The sequence below is a fragment of the Cynara cardunculus genome (assembly GCF_001531365.2).
Source record: "Cynara cardunculus var. scolymus isolate 2C chromosome LG 1, CcrdV1, whole genome shotgun sequence".
Classification (NCBI taxonomy): domain Eukaryota; kingdom Viridiplantae; phylum Streptophyta; class Magnoliopsida; order Asterales; family Asteraceae; genus Cynara; species Cynara cardunculus.
The window spans coordinates 25,555,322-25,574,483 of NC_037528.1; the positions used below are offsets into that span (position 1 = coordinate 25,555,322).

The 19,162-nt window shown below is 34.3% G+C and overlaps 3 protein-coding genes across 3 annotated transcripts in view; all 3 read left to right on the forward strand.

Moving 5' to 3' along the window:
- Positions 1-779, forward strand: part of LOC112527235 (putative F-box protein PP2-B12) — a 4,411-nt gene extending 3,632 nt beyond the window's left edge. The window contains exon 3 of the mRNA XM_025137725.1: positions 312-779. Coding sequence (XP_024993493.1) covers positions 312-750 — 439 coding nt within the window. The 3' untranslated portion in view covers positions 751-779. The remainder of the gene's footprint in view (positions 1-311) is intronic.
- Positions 780-6,541: 5,762 nt separating this feature from the next.
- LOC112521385 (putative vesicle-associated membrane protein 726) lies at positions 6,542-8,603 on the forward strand. Its single transcript, XM_025130218.1, has 5 exons — positions 6,542-6,851; positions 7,228-7,369; positions 7,458-7,578; positions 7,859-7,921; positions 8,055-8,603. The coding sequence occupies exons 1-5, from the start codon at positions 6,659-6,661 to the stop codon at positions 8,199-8,201; spliced, it is 666 nt and encodes a 221-aa protein (XP_024985986.1). The 5' UTR covers positions 6,542-6,658; the 3' UTR covers positions 8,202-8,603.
- Positions 8,604-12,610: 4,007 nt separating this feature from the next.
- On the forward strand, positions 12,611-18,558 carry LOC112524449 (uncharacterized protein sll0005). The gene is made up of 13 exons (XM_025134273.1): positions 12,611-12,868; positions 12,960-13,109; positions 13,246-13,416; positions 14,180-14,323; positions 14,496-14,601; positions 14,842-14,990; positions 15,101-15,226; positions 15,340-15,483; positions 16,041-16,128; positions 16,248-16,621; positions 16,953-17,273; positions 17,515-17,745; positions 18,156-18,558. Exons 1-13 carry the CDS (start codon positions 12,635-12,637, stop codon positions 18,291-18,293), a joined length of 2,376 nt encoding a protein of 791 aa, XP_024990041.1. The 5' UTR covers positions 12,611-12,634; the 3' UTR covers positions 18,294-18,558.
- The last annotated feature ends 604 nt before the right edge of the window (positions 18,559-19,162 follow it).

The following is a 19,162-nucleotide window of genomic DNA, read 5'->3' on the forward strand; positions in this document are numbered from 1 at the left end:
CATGTATTTCTCTAACATTAATGAAACTGTTTCATGTATTTCTCTAAAATTAAAATAATGAAGATGATAATATCTATGATTAACACACTCCACAATAAAAATGATTAATCAATCTCTCATAATTACAAAAAAATGAACAAAATAAAAAATTATGATTGGTTGAATGCGGTTTGCACGGTTTGTACAAATTGAATGGTTTACATTTGATCGCTCCCCTATATATATATATATATATATATATATATATATATATATATGTGTATGATTTAAGGTCTAAACCATCCATATAATATATGTTACCATATTTGCAGGTTTCCAGAGGTGTGCATCCTTAGAAAAGTATGTTGGCTTGAAATTAGAGGCAAAATAGCAGCTGTAATGCTTTCACAAAACACGACATACGTAGCGTATCTTGTCTTTCGAATTGCTAGGGATTCTAGGGGACTCGTGGTTCCAGCGACAACAATTGTAAGTTTTGGCGGGATAGAGACCGCGACAACAGGTGTTTTTCTTCAAAAACCAGGGGCTCGAGGTAGAATTTGGCATGCTCCTCTTGGAAACAGCGATGGGTTCCCACGTAGGAGAGAGGATGGGTGGATGGAGGTCGAATTGGGGGAATTCTACTGCGATGAAAAACGTAATGGTGAAGTTGAGATGGTATTTGAGGAGATCAGGCACGGAAACTGGAAGAACGGTCTTGTTGTGGAAGGCATCGAGCTTCGGCCTAAATTGGTTACAACTAATGAATAAAAATCTTGTCTCATCAAATCTTATGTCCCCTTTCTATCCATTAATCACGTGAAAAAAATGTTATTGTAGTTAAATAAATTTATATTAAATAAATTAATTATATGTATTCATGTGATTTTAGGGTACGTAGACATGTATCCGTCAACCGTACCTTAGTCATTGAATCGTAGGTTTCCTACCTTCATCAAATCCCTAAATTATCTGTTAAGTTTTATCGTAAATCCTAAAATGAAAACTTTGAAAGTTGTTTTACTATAATAGGATTAACGTAAAATTTGTTTCGTTTTGATGCAATTTTTTTTATTGTTTTGTTTTAAACAATTAAAAAATAAAAAATAAAATTTAGTATGTTATATTGTTCACACGTGAGTACTACAAATGGATCTAAATGAGAAGCTTATGTCCAACGAGGTTGATGTTGTATCACAAGTAGAATACTCCAAGGTAATCGGGTGCTTGTTGTACGCCATGACAAGCACACAATCGGATTTTGCCTATGTCGTTGGAAATTTGAGTAGGTTTACAGATAGACCTAACGCTCACCTTAGCAAGCGGTAAGAAGGGTGTTCAAATATTTGAAGGGAACCATGAATTATGGTATAACTTATATCGGGTTTCCTTCGATGATTGAAGGCTACACGGATGCCAGTTGGATATCCAATGCAGAAGACCATTTTTCTACTGGTGGATGATCATTTTGTAGGATTCTTGCTCGCGTCAGAACAACACTGCTGAGATCACGTGATCCCATTGGGTCACACGCTAGAATCTGTATGCCTCAACATGAATATGGAAAAACCCGAAATAAATTATTATACGTTTGTAATAATTGATTATTATATGTTTATAATAGTCATATTGTTGTATGAATACAATAATAAATACGTATAGACTTGCAATTAAACAATTTTATTAAGTTAATAAAATTGGCTCGTGGATTATTATTAGTGGGACTAATAATATAATTAAGGAGTTACGGGTCTTTAATTAATCAAGGGATATTAATTAAAAAGGCATAAAAAACCTTAAGCCCATGAGTATTAGGGTTTGGTGTAGTTTTCTTATTCTATTTAAGAAATTAAATCACTAATAAATGGTGATGCTTTACCTTGCTCCTCACACTTGATACACCTCCCAAAAGCCATGAAATTTTGGCCTTCCCCATCACCAAAATTCATCCAGAAAGTCACAAACACAAAGAACAAAGTTTGATCTTTGTGTGTTGAAAGATACACGTATGGTTTGTAGTTTTTCAGGGTTTTCGGGCTAGCAACCTTGAAGGCTTGGAGGATTCAAGGTGTTAGGCTTGATAGAGTGGAGTGTATTTTGATTCCAAGAGCTTCCACATCAACCACGAGATTGGATCTTCCTTGAGGTAAAAGATTCGACCTTTACTTATTATTTTATGTCGTTTTGTATCCTACTTTGGGATTTCGTATTTTGAATCTTTTCACCATAAAGCAACTATTTTATGTTAATTTTTCATTGAAATTGAGTTTTCGCTGCGTTTAGTTGCTTATAAATCCCATCGCGTTTTACTTAGAGGAGGTGCCATATCTTGGGCCTCAAAGAAACAAACTTGCATCACAAACTCCACCATGAAATCAGAATTTGTGGCGTTGGTGGCCGCCAGTAAAGAGGTGGAGCGGCTAAGGAATCTAATATACTAGATTCCTTTGTGGCCGAACCGATATCACCAATTTGTATTCATTATGTTAGTGCGACAACCTTGGCTAAGGCATATAACCAAGTATATAATGAAAAGTCGAGGCACTTGGGAGTAAGACATAGCATGGTTAGACAACTAATCATGCATGGGGTGATATCCGTAGAGTTCGTTAGAACTCGCAATAATTTAGCCGACCATTTGACAAAGGGTTAGCTAAGGACTTAGTGCACAAGTCCGTGATCGGGATGGGTTTAAAGTCCCGATAGATTTTTATTAATAAGCTACCAATTCCCCTTTAATACTACTAGAAGGGTACTTGTACAATGCAACAAGATACATATTCATTTTAATGTTTCGTCTTATTTTGTCTCTATTGAAATAATACGCTTTATTTGGTTTTGAGAAATATGATTTTTTTACTTTTAAATAAAAATAAATTTGAAGATTTCATAAAATTTTGAAAAAGTATATTGATATTAATATCAAATTAAATTTWTAAAAKTTCTCGTTTTTTRTACWATTWYTWTAATTMTATTTTTTATTATAATTTAATTTAKGTTTAATAGCGAAGTAATTTATTTTGGATTAACAATATAATTTTTATAAAGATAATGATTTTGTTAGAACTCAATGGTTATCCTAATTATATTTTAGATTTTTTATATTTAAAATGGAAAATTTATCCTGTATTTAATTATATTTATCTGCAGTTAGTTATACGAATTCAAATTTGAAGCTTTAATAAGTTGTACTTACGCACAATTTACTTGTAATCTTAGATTTTAAGTATTATGTATTAATTAACAGTACTTCATGCATAAAGAATGGTTTTTAAGAATTTTTGTCAAATGTTTTATAATATAGTATAGATAATTCTATTTTTTATTATAATTTAATTTATGTTTAATAGCGAAGTAATTTATTTTGGATTAACAATATAATTTTTATAAAGATAATGATTTTGTTAGAACTCAATGGTTATCCTAATTATATTTTAGATTTTTTATATTTAAAATAAGATGTTTATCATGTATTTGATTATATTTATCAGTAGTTAGTTATACAAATTCAAATTTGAAGCTTTAATAAGTTGTACTTACGCACAATTTACTTGTAATCTTAAAATTTTAAAAACCATGCATTAATTAACAGTACTTTATGTATAAAGAATGGTTTTTAAGAGTTTTTGTCAAATGCTTTATAATATAGTATAGATGTTAAAGGTTGAATTCAATGTCAAAGGCTTACTAATAGAAATTGAAGCGCATGATAATAACATCTCAAGGTATGTGCTTAGACCTGCAACTGTTATAAGGCTGAAATTTACTTCTAGATGATTCTTTTAAAAAAATTGCATATGCAGGTGCAAGACATAAAAGAATCACCTATGTGGACATGAAGTGTGGCCGCTTCAAGAAAGTTTTTGACTTGGCTTTTATACATTCATGAATACAAATATGTCAAGTGTGTCATCTAGATTTGTACAAACTTACGTGTATATTATCTTCATGTATTCAAATGTGTTGACGGGTTCAATTCTTAGAACAACCCGATTCTCGAATATTTAGAACGTGTAATATACTAAGGCGAAAGTTTAATCTTCGTGACATTTTTCATTTATGCATTTGTTTGAAATTTACATGTTTATGTTTTGTAGAGAATCAAAGGATTACACAGAAATGGGGGAGGACCGTCGGTGATTTTAGTGTCATCAAGTATTTTGGTGTAACTGTGATTTACTTAAGATCGATTAAGGCGATGAGGTAGACATACATGAGTTAGGAGGTTCGAAGTGCAAACTTACAAATGTTGCTCCTATCACCTTAGTTCACCATAAAGCGAGGGGTCAAGGGGGTCGCTCCCCCTAGCAGGGTTTCAAGGGGCTGAGCCCCTTGGCGATGATCCCTAGACGAAAAATTTCATATCTAAATTCTAAAGACTTGGAAATTTTACTATGTTGTAACTCTAAAACAATGCATACAAAGTTACGGACTTAAGTGTTCAGACTTGTATTTCTTAAACTTCGAAATCTGACAAGTCTCAACTCTGGTCCAGAGATAGTTTTGGTCTCTGGAGTGCCGCTGAACATGTGTGTCCAGAGATGGCCTATCGTTGAACTTATCTTCGGCCTATGCTGAACGTGTCTTCTGCCTATCGTTGAACGTGTGTATCCACCGATGGCTCCTATCTCTGGTCAAGTATATCCAGAGCTTTGGACCTGCATGTTTTAGAACTCGGATTTGGTTGTAACTACTCTTCGACCTTATCCATTGACAGTTATAACCGTTAAACCGCCACTAATCGTCGATCTCTCATTTAAATATGTATAACGATAATCTAGGTAGAACTCTCGATTTTCACAGCCTTTGAGAGAGAGAAAAAACTCAAGAATTATCTCACTAAGAAATTCATGAACCCAAGGCTAATAGGGTCGAATTATTGTACACTATTCTTGAGTTTATCCGGTCCCTTTATCTTCTCTTAAACACAGTTCCTAACTGTCTAGGGGTGTACGCCGGTTGGGTTGGATGGTTTACGACATTTATACAACTCAATCTAATTATAGTCGCTTGGAAAACCTCAACCCAACTTATTGAAAAGTATAACATAACCTAACCTAACCCAACCCAACCCACAAGGGTCAAGGCTTGTACCAGTCCAAGAAAAAGAAAACTCATAACGGGTGTTTAGAAGGCTTGGATCGGTCTTTAACCTTCTTCTCAAGATAAAACTTTGGATTCAATTTTGTTTTTAGGCTTATATCAAGCTTTTATCGATCTATTTTTGTCTCTCATTCCATTATAACTGTAAATAAAATAATTTCGTAAAAGAAGTTTTATAGTAAAACCATATTACTATGAGATTACATTGTTACTAATTAAAATTCTATAAGATATAAATTTAATCTAAAAAAATTAAACCATAGTTCAATGTTGGTTGTGTTCAAAGTGACAATTCTAAAAATTGATTTTAGTGTTTGAAATTACCAAATTATTGGTTAATTTTATTTATTCTTCTTAATTTCGATGTTGACGTCATCCAAAGTATTTGTTAAGTTGTAGTTTTTTTTTCTTTTTCGTGTTGAATAAAGTTTTTAGTGAATAAAAGAGACAATTTTTTTTTTGTATTTAACAGGGCTATGCATGTATTAGTTAATTACATTGGAGAAGAAAATATGTAAAAAGTTAATTGGTCGTTTATTTTTTATTATTGTTTATTGTTTCTCTAAGGTTTTAATTTGATACCGAAATTTAAAATTAATTGATTAAAAAACCTTGATACTTTCTCTATCATTAAGCTTGGACCGACTCCTTTGATTATTACATCCTCATGAATTTTATTTTTGTATTAGAATATTGGAGATTGCTTGATAATAACTAAGAAAAACTCTTACCTTTTGAAAAAAAATTTATCATCCATGTGAGACGGTCCAACTTATATCTATATTCAAGATTTGAAAAATAGTCTTATTGTTTCATACATTATTTATCTTCTTATTACCTAATATTGAATGAATAAATCTTAAGTACTCGTCTATCTCTAAAACAAGAATAAAATCTAAAACTATAATCAACATGGGCTTTTGATTCTAAGATTGATGGTTTTGAAAAAGTTTGTTTAACCCTAAAAGATTAAAAACGGTGATGAAAAACATTAACATAAAGTGACATGGAAACCCAACCGATTCATATTAATTTACATAAAGTGTTACTTTGAATAATCAACATTATGACCTCAAATGTTGTCAATCTATGTATTAAAGGTATATCATTAGATTTTTTTTTATGGTGGAATGAATTGACGATGCTATGTAAAAATGATAAAGATATAAAATATTAATTTAGAAATAATTATTGATTGACTTTGATTCTAGGAATTCTCAGAAAACAGTTTTATACTAATTTTTAATATTTATTGTTGTTTTTATGATAAAAACAACATTATTGAAGATTTTTTATACTTCTATTTCACATTTGAATGGAAATACACATTATTTTTTTAATTGTAAAATGACAAAAAGAAAAAGAAAAAAAGAAGGTAAAATGGCTTCTATTTATTCGGATGATGACCAAGATTAAAAGAACTCGCATGAGGTTCTCTTACATCTTCCTACATTTTCTCACTCACAAACCTTTTTCACGCCTTCTTCTCTGTCCTTCCACACAAACAAACTTCATTCCAATTCTACCTCATTTTCCGATCACACTCTCCCCGTAACTGATCCACACCAACCTAACAATGCCTTCACAGGGATCTCTAATCTATAGCCTTGTCGCTAGAGGCACCGTGGTCCTTGCTGAGTACACCGAGTTCACCGGCAATTTTCAATCCGTCGCTACACAATGTCTTCAGAAACTTCCCGCCTCCAACAATCGATTTACTTACAATTGCGATGGCCACACCTTCAATTACCTCATTGACCAAGGATACAGTGAGTTTGATGTTGTTTTTGTCTGACCTGTGTTGTTTGGATTTGTTTTGTGATTGATGATGATTGATACGGGACGTATTTTCTTACATCTTGGTCTCATGATATTTAACATCATAATATGTTCGTCTAAAAGCAAGCACTACGTTTAGATCGTTTACATGGATGGAAATTTAATGGATTGAAATCTCTAATTGTGGCACTTTGAAAAGGAAATGACACTTTTATGATACAATTTAACAAGTACACCATTCTTTTGGGCGTTAATGGTGAATCTGATATATTGATTTGGCTTTGCATTTGATTGCTGTTACACTAAGTCTATCATGCATTTGCCTCTGATCTTTAGTTTTGATTAGACTTCCATTGGGATCTGCAGCCTACTGCGTTGTGGCAGTTGAATCTGCTGGAAGGGAACTTCCCATTGCCTTCTTGGAGCGTGTTAAGGATGATTTCATGAAAAGATATGGGACAGGCAAAGGCAAAACTGCTGCTGCCAAGAGCCTGAACAGAGAGTTCGGGTACCTAATTTATGCAGACTTTAGATACATATAAAGTGTGTGTATAATCTTTCCATGAATGTTTCTGAAACTTTTTGGCCATTTTCAGATCTAAAATGAAAGAGCATATGCGCTATTGTATCTCTCATCCTGAAGAGATTAGCAAGATTGCTAAGGTCAAGGCTCAGGTTTCGGAAGTAAAGGGAGTGATGATGGAGAACATTGAGAAGGTAACCTGGCTTATGAGTCATGAGCGTAATACTTAGTTGGAAGGGGCAGGCTTAAACGAGAACCGTAAATATTTTGTGAATAAGAGAACCAACTATTCATGCTTTATTCACCATGAATGTCATGATAGATATTCATGATGAAAGTTATTCATCATAAAAACACATGATAATCATGATACTAATGATGAAAATGTATGATATCAAGAATTATGAAAATGCATGATCTGAATAATTTTAGGGTTATTCTGCATTTTGTTTGAATTATATCGGTTCTTTTCAGGTTCTTGATCGAGGAGAGAAGATTGAATTACTTGTTGATAAAACCGACAACCTTCGCAATCAGGTAGTCTGGAGGATTGAGCTCATTTGATTAACATTTAACCTCCTTTTGAAGCTACATAACATGCATCTTTATGATGCTAGAATGATTGTTTGTTTCAAGAATTACAGTTTTTGATTTTAATATCGTCTTTCAGGCACAAGATTTCAAGAAACAAGGAACCAAGATGAAGAGGAAGATGTGGATTCAGAATATGAAGGTGAAACTGATAGTCTTTGGTATCTTCGTTGCTTTGGTTCTGGTCATTATTCTCTCGATATGCCCTGGCTTCAAATGCTTTTAAAATCCTTCCTTTTTGCAACAGCTTCATTACATTTTCTCTTCTAGGTTAGCTATCCTTTTAGCTCATACCCGCGAGCCTTTAGGACAATACAGGGCTTACAGTTAGGAAAGGTTTTGATGTTCTTTCACCTCATTAGAAACCCGTCTAGTTAACCGAACCTTGGATAAATCGGTGCATTTTGTCATCGTCACTGATCGAATTCATTCTTCAATTTCTCTTTTACCACAATTTTAATAAGATCATGTTCCCGATGATTAGATCTCTTGTAAGTTTTGGTAAACCAAATTATCTAATATTGTAGTAAATGATAGAAGTCATCATTGGTTAAAGAAAAAGGGGTTTCAAGGTCTCGGGTCTGATTACAGACACCACCCACTTATCGTTAGGACACATAATTTACCTCCTCTATGATGGTTGTGGGACTCGTACGGTACTCTATAATGGTTGTAGGACCATTACAGTAGGAAAGCTCCATCATACTTTTTTGCAGAATGTAGGGAGGAGTTCACTATGGTAGAAGTTGAGCAATATTAATACGTGGATCATTCATTCTCTCTAAGTTTTTAAAGTAAGAGATTATGATTAATTACAAATGTCAGAAGGTAACTTTTTTGTTTTCGTATTCGGTGTTTTAGCATGCATTTTTGGTTATCTTCTTGAATCATTGCAACTGCATTTTTGTACCTTGTATTGATTCATAATTTTTAGTCGATTTCCATTTTAACGTTTCGGGTGCTCATGATGTAAGTTTTAATCGAAGAAACAAGACATGTTTAGCGTATTTGATCAACTAATTAGCATGTGTCGGCATGATAACGAACTTGTTAACGGTGAGTTCCAAAGAGTATATGGAAGAACCAAATGTTGGACATGCGTGAGGGTTGAATCAAGCAAAACAACAAAAACATGTTTGTAGACATCTTTGCCTTCCTATATTATTTTGATTATAATCTCACTTGTTTAAGCTCGGATTAAAGTGACTCAAGGCACTGTGATAAGAGTAACCAAAAGTCTTGCTTTCATCTTGTCACAATCGTACCATTTCAGGCCAAAATCAGCACAAATAATAGACTTTCCTGATAACTAACACGACCATGCCAAAAATGCGACGCAAAAAGTTTCACGATCGTGTCAGGCGACAGTCGTGTTTCCACAGGGTTAATTTGGGGGTTTCACGCATATTTAACCCTTTGTCTGAATGCAAAATTTTAGGTGATTTTTAGAGCAAGCAACGTAATTTTTGGTTTATTTTAAAAAACACATTAGAAACCACTTAAGTTAGCAAAGCACATAACAACACCTTGTTGCAAAAGCGACTTATAATACAGTAACCTTGAAGAAGTAGTTGCAGGGAGATGCTAAGCGACCGTTTATCAAACGTATACCAGGCAATTGTTTACCTAATATCACTTACCTTTTTAGTGAGCATTGTTAGAATTAGGAATTGGAGATGATACATGGACTGGATAATCTCGTTGGATCGTGAAAGTGCACTTTCCAAATACAATAATTCATCCCTTAATATCTTGGGTATCACGAATTTTGTATTTTGGATAATCCAAAAGAGACTTTAATCTTAAGAGGCCGTAAGATCGGGTCCTTATACATACCCATATTATTGTTAAGATATTTATATGAGAGATTGATGGTTACAGGCGATTAAAAAGGTTAAGACATAACTGCATGACAATTACAGCCGTTAATGAATAAGATCTAAGAATAGTTATAAACATCTCAAAGTCAAAAGCAACGATAGAAGAAGTACAGAGCTTTGATCATACAGATCAAAGGCTTTGATCATGCAATTCAGAGATACCTGAGACCTAGAAACCAAAGGCTCTGGTTGTTATATATTCTAGTTTTGTTATTGTTAATTTTAAAAATGGTTATTAAAAATTAATTATTCAAACATTTAAGAATGACTTTTACCACTTCAAATTATATCATTAATTTTCAAAATTTTGGGTGGAACCAAATTGCATAATTTCTGGTCCAACCAAAAAAAAATCCATCAAAAAAGATTCTGAAAATTACAAGTATAACCGGAGACCACAAATCTCAACTCGAGTGGTCACGAATTGATACAAATTTTGTGTGTTTGTGTATATATCGTAACAAATAATATTTATTGTTATTTTCTACTTGAAACTATAATATATTCACATCAAATATAAAATCAGTAAAAATTTGTTTGAAATATAAATAAACAGTTTTTTTTTTTTGGAATGACAAATATTCTCACACACTTTGATGAAATTTAAACATTTGATCTTCAAAGAGGTCAGAATTTGAGTGGTAGTTTAGGTTCCGCTACACTAAAAACTCTTCGATTGAATATAAAAAACACTGACGGTCAATATTCATACCTCAAAATATCATTAAATTAGATTTAATATTATGTTTATTTAAAAACAATGTGAAAAATTGTTATATTTATTTTAAATTAGTCATCATTATTTGATATCCTAAGGTCGGATATCTTTGAAAGCTCAAATGGAGAAAATAAATGAACAAGCAAATTGATCATTACGTCCTCTGACAGGTTAATTTTCAGTAATTTCTAATCTTACTCCTTCGTTTAGAAGCTGCTGGAAGTTACATATCACACTGATACATAGAATGCTACTTTCAAATATCTTTCCTTTGAGGAAGAAGAGGCTTCGATCCTTATTCTTAACCCCTCATTTTGCCGGTAGAAAACATTACAACTTTTCATTCTTCTTTGGTGAAGCTTGTAGCACCAGATAATAGGCATGGTAAAATATACCTTTTTACATTAATAATTTTCTAATATAAACAGTGACTATAGTTTCTTAAAATTAATTGGTTTGTAAAAGAAACTGTTTATCTTTTTTACGGTTAGTTTCACCTTTTAGTCACTTCTTTAAAAGGTTTATCAAAATAGTTCTAGGTCCTGCAATTTTAATTTCTTTTTGCGGATCTGAATGAAATTTTTAAAAAAAATTGCAGACTTGGGTGAGGAATGTAACATTTTTGCGGATCTAGGTGGAAAATGTAATTTTTTTTTCTGCAAACAGGATAGGGAGTGTAAAAAATTGTCTTTTAGCTGGGTTTACAATTGCGAATATGACTAAGATTGTAAACGAATCGAACGTTCAACGAACCGTTCGACGGGAAGTTCGTTTATATTCATTTATTAATAAATGAACGAACATGAACAAAAAAAAGTGTTCGTTTAATTAAATGAACGAACATGAACAAAAAATTTTGTTTGTTTAGTTAAATAAACGAACATGAATAAGAGTCTCGTTCGTTTATTTATGTTCGTGAACGTTCGTTCATTTACGTTTGTTTATATATTAATTTTAATATATAACTTTTATTTATTTAGTTTGAATTCAAATTTTAAAAAATCTTAAAATATTGGGTCTTTTAAGTATTGGTATATTAATGATGGTTGATAAATGGTGATTGTTTTGTGTATGTTTAAACTTTGGATAATTGATGTGTAACAGTTAATTGAATGACAAGTATTGATGTTCGTTCGTTTATGTTCGTTTAACCCGTTCGTTTATGTTCGTTTAACCCGTTCGTTTATGTTTGTTCGTTTATGTTCGTTCGTTTACGTTTGTTTAGTTTGTTAACAAACGAACATAAACAAGCACGAACACACTTGATTTCTAAACGAACAAACATGAACATAATTATTTTCGTTCGTTTATCGTTCGTTTGTTCGGTTAAGCTAAACGAACGAACATGAAAAAACTTATGTTCGTTCGGTTCGTTTACAGCTCCACATATAACGATTTTGGTAAATTTAAAGATAGAATGGTCAGGACGGTCCCTTAGCATGTTAAATATGAGATTTTGAACAGGGCCTCCGAAATTTTAGGGTTTAAATTTACATGTGTTTAGAGTTTTTTTATTGACCTACGTAAAACTAGAGGCGAAATTATTTAAATTCAAACCATTACTTATTTGGTTTTAAGTTCAAATCAGTAATGGTTTAGGTTTAGTTTCAGATTGTTAATCGTTTTAAATTTAACCCATTTTTATTCTTAACATATATCATTTGTCATCTCATTTATACAATGTAATAAAAAAATTTGAATGTATCAAGGTCTCCAAAAAAATTGGAACGTAACCGAAAATGGTTAGAAAATGAAACAACTCTGGAAAATAACTATGTTATTTTTTAACTATAAAGATACAATAAGTTTTTTTTAGTGGGTAACAAGATTTTTGTGGAGAAGGTGGGGAATACCCGCCAAACCAAAAAGGCAAGATTTGCTTGCTCCTGCTTCCGCCACGTGTACTCACAATTTTCACTTTTTTGTTGATCCACGAAATTTACGAGTGGTCAACCCACTCACACATCGCCAACACCAACACCAACACCAACACCAACACACATACATACACGCCCAAACTTCACTTCTTTCAATCGAAGAATCTTCCTTGTCGATTCCGCCATGGAAGCAACCTCGCAGATTACCTCTTGCAGAATCGACTCTCTATCTCGCTCCTTACCGTCCAAGGATGACGGCAGCAGATTCACTGCCGTTCGCCGTTCCTTTCCGAGTATTGTTAGGGTTAAGCGTCGGAATGGAGTGATTCGTGCCGTGGCAACTGAGCCCAAACCCAAGGGAACCGAAGCTAGACCGTCCAGAACCGTCAATGGATCTTCAATTAACGGCACTTCCACGGTACATTTTCACTTGTTATTTTTGAATTTAAGTTATGTGTTCAGTCGGTGAACAAGTATTTAGGTTTTAATTTGGAGTGTTTTGTTTGCAGAGAATGGAGACCGTTTCACAAGAGATTAAAAGAGTTAGAGCTCAGATGGAAGAGAATGAGCAGTTGGCATCACTTATGAAGGGGCTTAGGGGTCAAAATTTAAGTGACGCTCAGTTTGCTGCTGACGATGTTGAACTTCGCCTTGTGGAGGTCCTATTCTCAATCCACATCATTCATTTTATGATATGAGAATTTTATTATATGTGTCTCAATTGATGTGCGCTTACATGTTCTTATATAAAAATTTCGGGATTTTGATACGTTATGTTGTTGTGCACTTTGTCAGACTGATGAAAGTAGCGAACTTCTCCCAATGGTATATGACCCTGTTAGCATCTCTGCATATTGGGGTAAAAGGCCACGAGCTGTTGCCACTCGCATCATACAACTGACGTCAGTTGCAGGAGGATTTCTTTCACGTCTTGCGTGGGACGTGATAAATAAAAAGGTTAAAGAGGTGAGTGATCGTTTTTGTTTTGGGAGTTTAAAAGCGTAAACTAAATACTTGCCATGCCACTTTTGAAATGTTGAGGCGAGTTTTATTGTGGACCCATTTTGGTTTCCATCCTCAAATTAGATATGTTCAAACAGTAATGGTAGTTTAAGTGGTGGCTTTTTGCTTTCTGCGTCTGAAATGTTCAGCCTCGTTGATCCTCCAACCATATTGACCCTCTTATATGTGGTAAAACTATGTAGCTAAGTAAGTTTGTTGTGGAACATTCATGATGATGTTGAACGCAACACAATCAACATCCCAATCTGCTGCTGCTATAATTTCCCAAGTTGCTATAAGAGGCATTTTCTTTTAATTCGTAATTCTGTTATGTGCGGTAGGAATGCCTACTATTTGGATATGAAGATGATGGATGCTCAATTGATAGTTTTATCATGTAACTGTTACCTCCTTATCATGAAATTGTATATTCTATTATTTGGTGCCCATTTAGATAAGTGTTTTATGATATCTTTGCAAATGTTGAAGCACATACACATTTATCAGTAAGAACTTTAATATGATAGGCTGATAGATCCTAAAGTTGCATGTCAATATGTGATTGTTGCAATTTTCATAGGATGAAGTATGCTACAAGGAAGAGAACACAAATAATGATCCAGCTAGCACTTCATCAGTAGCTTAAATTGTGCATTTTTACATGTGAAGCTTCATCCTTGGTGCTCACCTGATTATATTTCTGTATCGCTTTTGTTATGTTGATCAGAATGAAGTAGCTAGGGCAATTGAGTTGAGGGAAATTGTAACCTCTTTGGGTCCAGCATACATAAAACTTGGGCAAGCGTTAAGCATTCGGCCAGATATACTGTCACCTGCTGCGATGACAGAGCTACAAAAGCTTTGTGATAAGGTAAGATCCGACTTCTCTAATCAGCTGTCTATGCAGTAAACTTGAATTGATAAAAGAAACTTGAACCTTTCTTATTACCAAAATGATGAGTGTTAGGATGTGTAATGTGTTCATCTAGTATATGTGCATTCAAAGGTTCTCATTGCAGGACTTTGTTTTATGATTGTGGAAGGTTCCATCATATCCAGATGACATTGCCATGGCACTTTTAGAAGAGGAACTTGGAGAGCCGTGGTACAACATATATTCAGAACTCACAACCTCCCCTATAGCAGCAGGTGACTTCATTATCACATACTCCTTTTCAGATATTATCTGGATCACCCTCCCCCCTTTTCTTATTTTTTCTTGAAGAGTGAATATTATTTGGTCTCCATCACTTTTTTATCTATATTCTGTTGTTAGAAATACACTTTTTTTTTGGGGAAGAATATAAGCTGTTGATGCATATGGTTTTTGATTTGTTGCAAATTAAAAAAAGAAGCACCTAACATTTACCTATGTTGTGAATGTTGCAGCCTCCCTTGGGCAAGTGTATAAGGGCCGACTAAAGGAAAATGGGGATTTGGTTGCTGTTAAGGTACAGCGTCCTTTTGTGCTTGAAACGGTAACTGTTGATCTGTTCATCATAAGGAACTTGGGATTGGCTCTTCGACGCTTTCCTCAGGTAATGTTGGTCAAAACGCAATCCCATATTTTATTTTCCTTTCTATATCTAGTGCTCCTGATTTTTGGGGTAAACAAGTGGTTTATGGTATTTGTTCCTCTCATTTCTAGATCTCTGTGGATGTTGTTGGATTGGTTGATGAGTGGGCTGCCCGTTTCTTTGAGGAGCTTGACTATGTTAACGAGGGTGAAAATGGAACATATTTTGCAGAGATGATGAAGAAGGACCTGCCACAAGTAATTGTTGCCTTATAATTGGATACATGGACTATATGATAAGATTTGCATATAATCTACATGGACTATGATTAGATTTTTTTTACATATTTTAAGACGTTCTGGTTTTCCAGGTTGTCATACCTAAGACGTACACTAAATACACATCAAGGAAAGTTCTTACTACACAATGGGTAGATGGTGAAAAGCTTTCGCAAAGTACAGAAAGTGATGTTGGGGAGCTGGTTAATGTTGGAGTGATATGCTACCTAAAGCAGGTAAACTTTTTTAAATAAATGGCGCTTTTTGGAGTAGATATTACCAACTCTAGTTTGGAATAAGAGGTACACATGAAATTTTGTATTCATGTCCTGTCTACATGTGGTACTTTGCCTTCTATCTTTGTTGTTGATTTTTAAATTTTAAGCTATTACGAAAACAATAGGGGTGCTCAGCCCTATTATTATATGCATGAAGGGCAAATTGCTTCTGGAGCTGTAGAGCCTTTAATATATTTTGAACCTTGTTTTGCTGCAATTTTGGCAGATTAATGTGATTGAAAATGCATTGGAAACTCCCTTTCCATGTCACCCTATTTGATGGGCAGTCTAAGCAACTCCTCTTCTAAAAGTTCACACATCGTCTTTTTCCCTCCTTACCAAAATGTACACAAGCTACTTGTACTTTCTTTTCACAAGTTCTCCACTGGAAGCAGATTGTGCAACCTTATTTAGTTAGGAATTTGTTAGCTAGAGCATGATATCATATTGCATCTCAATCTGTTGACAGCACTTGCATTGGTAATGATTTCTTACTCGGACTGTTGTGATTGTAGTTGCTTGATACAGGCTTCTTCCATGCTGACCCACATCCTGGAAATATGATTCGCACTCCAGATGGAAAGCTGGCTATTCTTGATTTCGGTAATAACTATATCATCTTTTGGTAGTAGTTTTGTGCAAGTTCTTTCCACCTGTTCTAGAGCTAAATATTTGAATAGATAGTGCATCAAAGGAACTAATGTTAACTATTTTGCTGACAGGTCTGGTAACAAAATTGACGGATGATCAAAAGTATGGGATGATTGAAGCTATTGCTCATCTTATTCACCGAGATTATGATGCTATTGTTAAAGATTTTGTGAAACTTGGTTTCATTCCCGAGGGGGTAAATTTGGATCCAATATTGCCTGTTTTAGCCAAAGTATTTGACCAGGCCCTTGAAGGTGGAGGAGCAAAAAATATCAACTTTCAGGAGTTGGCGGCTGATTTAGCACAAATAACATTTGACTATCCATTCCGCATACCTCCTTATTTTGCTCTTATAATTAGAGCAATAGGAGTGCTCGAGGGTATAGCTTTAGTAGGGGATCCAGAATTCGCCATTGTAGATGAAGCATATCCCTATATTGCGCAGGTATAATTTATATACTGAACTTTCTAAGAATGCTTCATTAATTGCTACATTATAAAGAATTCATATTCAAAATCTGTCCTGATATATGATGTGATCTAAAACTATACACAGATAACTAAATGCAAGCAATAGTATGGTATGAATTCAGACAATTTGTAAACAAAATGCAATATATTAAGAAAAAGAAAGTATTCAAATGGACAACAAAGTTAACCACTCTGGATTCTGAAAATTATTATCTATCTTCATCAGCTCATTCGTTATAATTTTTCAATGAATCAGCTCCATTTTTGTCTAAACAAAGTTTGTTTTTTCTGTTGTGCAATGTCAGAGGCTCCTTACTGATGAATCTCCACGTTTAAGAAGTGCTTTGCGTTACACTGTATATGGAAAATCTGGTGTTTTTGATGCTGAAAGATTTATAGATGTCATGCAAGCTTTTGAGAGTTTCATAACAGCAGCCAAAAGTGGTGGTGGAGAGGATCTAAATGGTGGTATGGCTGAACTTGGTCTTCTGCAAAACCAGTCAAACTTTACATTCCCCCAGTTACAATCAGGTGGATCTCAAGAACAGCCAGTTCAAACAAGAGCAGCCTTAGCATTTCTGCTGTCTGACAAAGGGAATTTCTTCCGAGAATTTCTTTTGGATGAGGTACTAACATATTCTTGTCATCCTTCAGCAAAACCACCTCCCACCCCTCCCCTTTCCCCCAAAAAAATAACAAAAACAAAACAAAGACTCATATTACTTTTTTATCTTCTATTTTGCTGCATCTTGTAGCTTCAAAGAATGGCACTAGTCACTGCTACATCAAGATTGTGTAGATATTCCATAATATAGTTGTGAGACAAGAATCTTAAACTGTATTAATTGTTGTTTTTCTTGTAAATAGATTGTGAAAGGCATTGATGCTATTACCAGAGAACAGTTGGTTCAAGTTATGGCAGTATTGGGAATCCGAAGTCCTGCCCCAGTTTTCAGCATGGTTCCTACCTTTGGAACCATCAGGCCTACAGGTTTAATTCCTTACATAACCGAGGAGGACAAAATTATACTGAACAATGTTCAAAAGATTCTTGAATTTCTAACCGCTGGAGATTCAAGACTACAATCACCAGATCAGGTACTGAAATATTGGCGCTTTACTGTTTTCTCAAGTATTCAGTAAAAAAAAGTATCTGACTCTAGATTTTGATGGTATTGAGTATTCACCCTCTATCAGAGAAAGTATGCATTTAGAGTTAGGACTTGCATCTACCATATTCTGGCAATTTTCTCATATACAAAGACATCCCTGCAAAAGAAAAGTGAGGATGGATATCTCTAGCTTTTTTTATGGACCTTGAACTCAATGACACAAGTCTTTGTGACCCAATTGGTGCATTGATATTTGCAGCTTTATATTATTGAGCTTATGTGTGTATGTTTTGTTTGTGTGTGATATGATATACATATATATAGTGAAGTACAAGTGAAGAAAGAGTGAGCTGTGATGTGTGTTACTAATTATGGTCTCTTGCTTTGATGCAACAGGGTTTAGATGTGAATCGTGTCATCCGAGAGCTGCTCCCAATAATGCCAGGCCTATCAGCCAAAGTGGTACCTGAGGTGCTAAGCAGGTTGTCTTCTCGTGTTATGGCACGATTGATCCGGGATACATTTTTGTATTAGAGTGCAGCAACCCCATTATCATTACATTTGGCTTGATGTTGTGCAATCAAGTCCTCTTATCCTAAGCATCATCAACCAGCCACTCAATTGTGCATATATCCATAGGAATTATATTTGTGAACTTGTATAAATCAATCAATTAGTCTCCATGGCTTGCTGGAACTTTCAGTTGTATAGGACGGTCAGTCAACTCAGCAAATGGATACATGTAAGGTTGGAACAGGGAAATGATATAGAGCTTAAATTTATGTTAAAAAGTCATTGCCAAATACCAACTATGATTGATGTTTGTTCGCGTCACACCATCTCCATTCGGGACATCAAGTTTGACACCCAAGGGGATGTTCACCGAACATTTATCCGGGTATGTGTTTACCAAGTCAAATTACCTTACGGATGAATGTAGTAAGGACCAAGCATTTTACACGGTAAGAGCGAGGGAAGGACCAAGAGTCTTACTCGGTGAGGGTGAGGACTCTTACCATATTTAGTGTTTATCGGGTAAATTATTGCATATGATGCCGTTTTTGTTGACTAAAATCTTATCCGGTAAGTAAATGATAGTGTTGAATTTTGTCAGTAAGCACTTACCGGGTAAGTTTTTGGTAAACGCCCCCTAAATTACTCCAAACATCAAATTTGTGTAACACCATTCATTTACACCAAATGCTAATTTTACACCATCATTTACACCAAATACCAATTCTACGCCAAATTTGATGTAACCGTGTACCCGTAGATGCAGTAAGTATATCACCTTAGAATCAACAGTGCTACGTTCCGGGGACAACTGTGATTGATGTTTGGTGGAAGAAGGTATGAAGATTTTTGTATAAAGGGAAGAAGGTAGCATCCACAATGATTGGCTT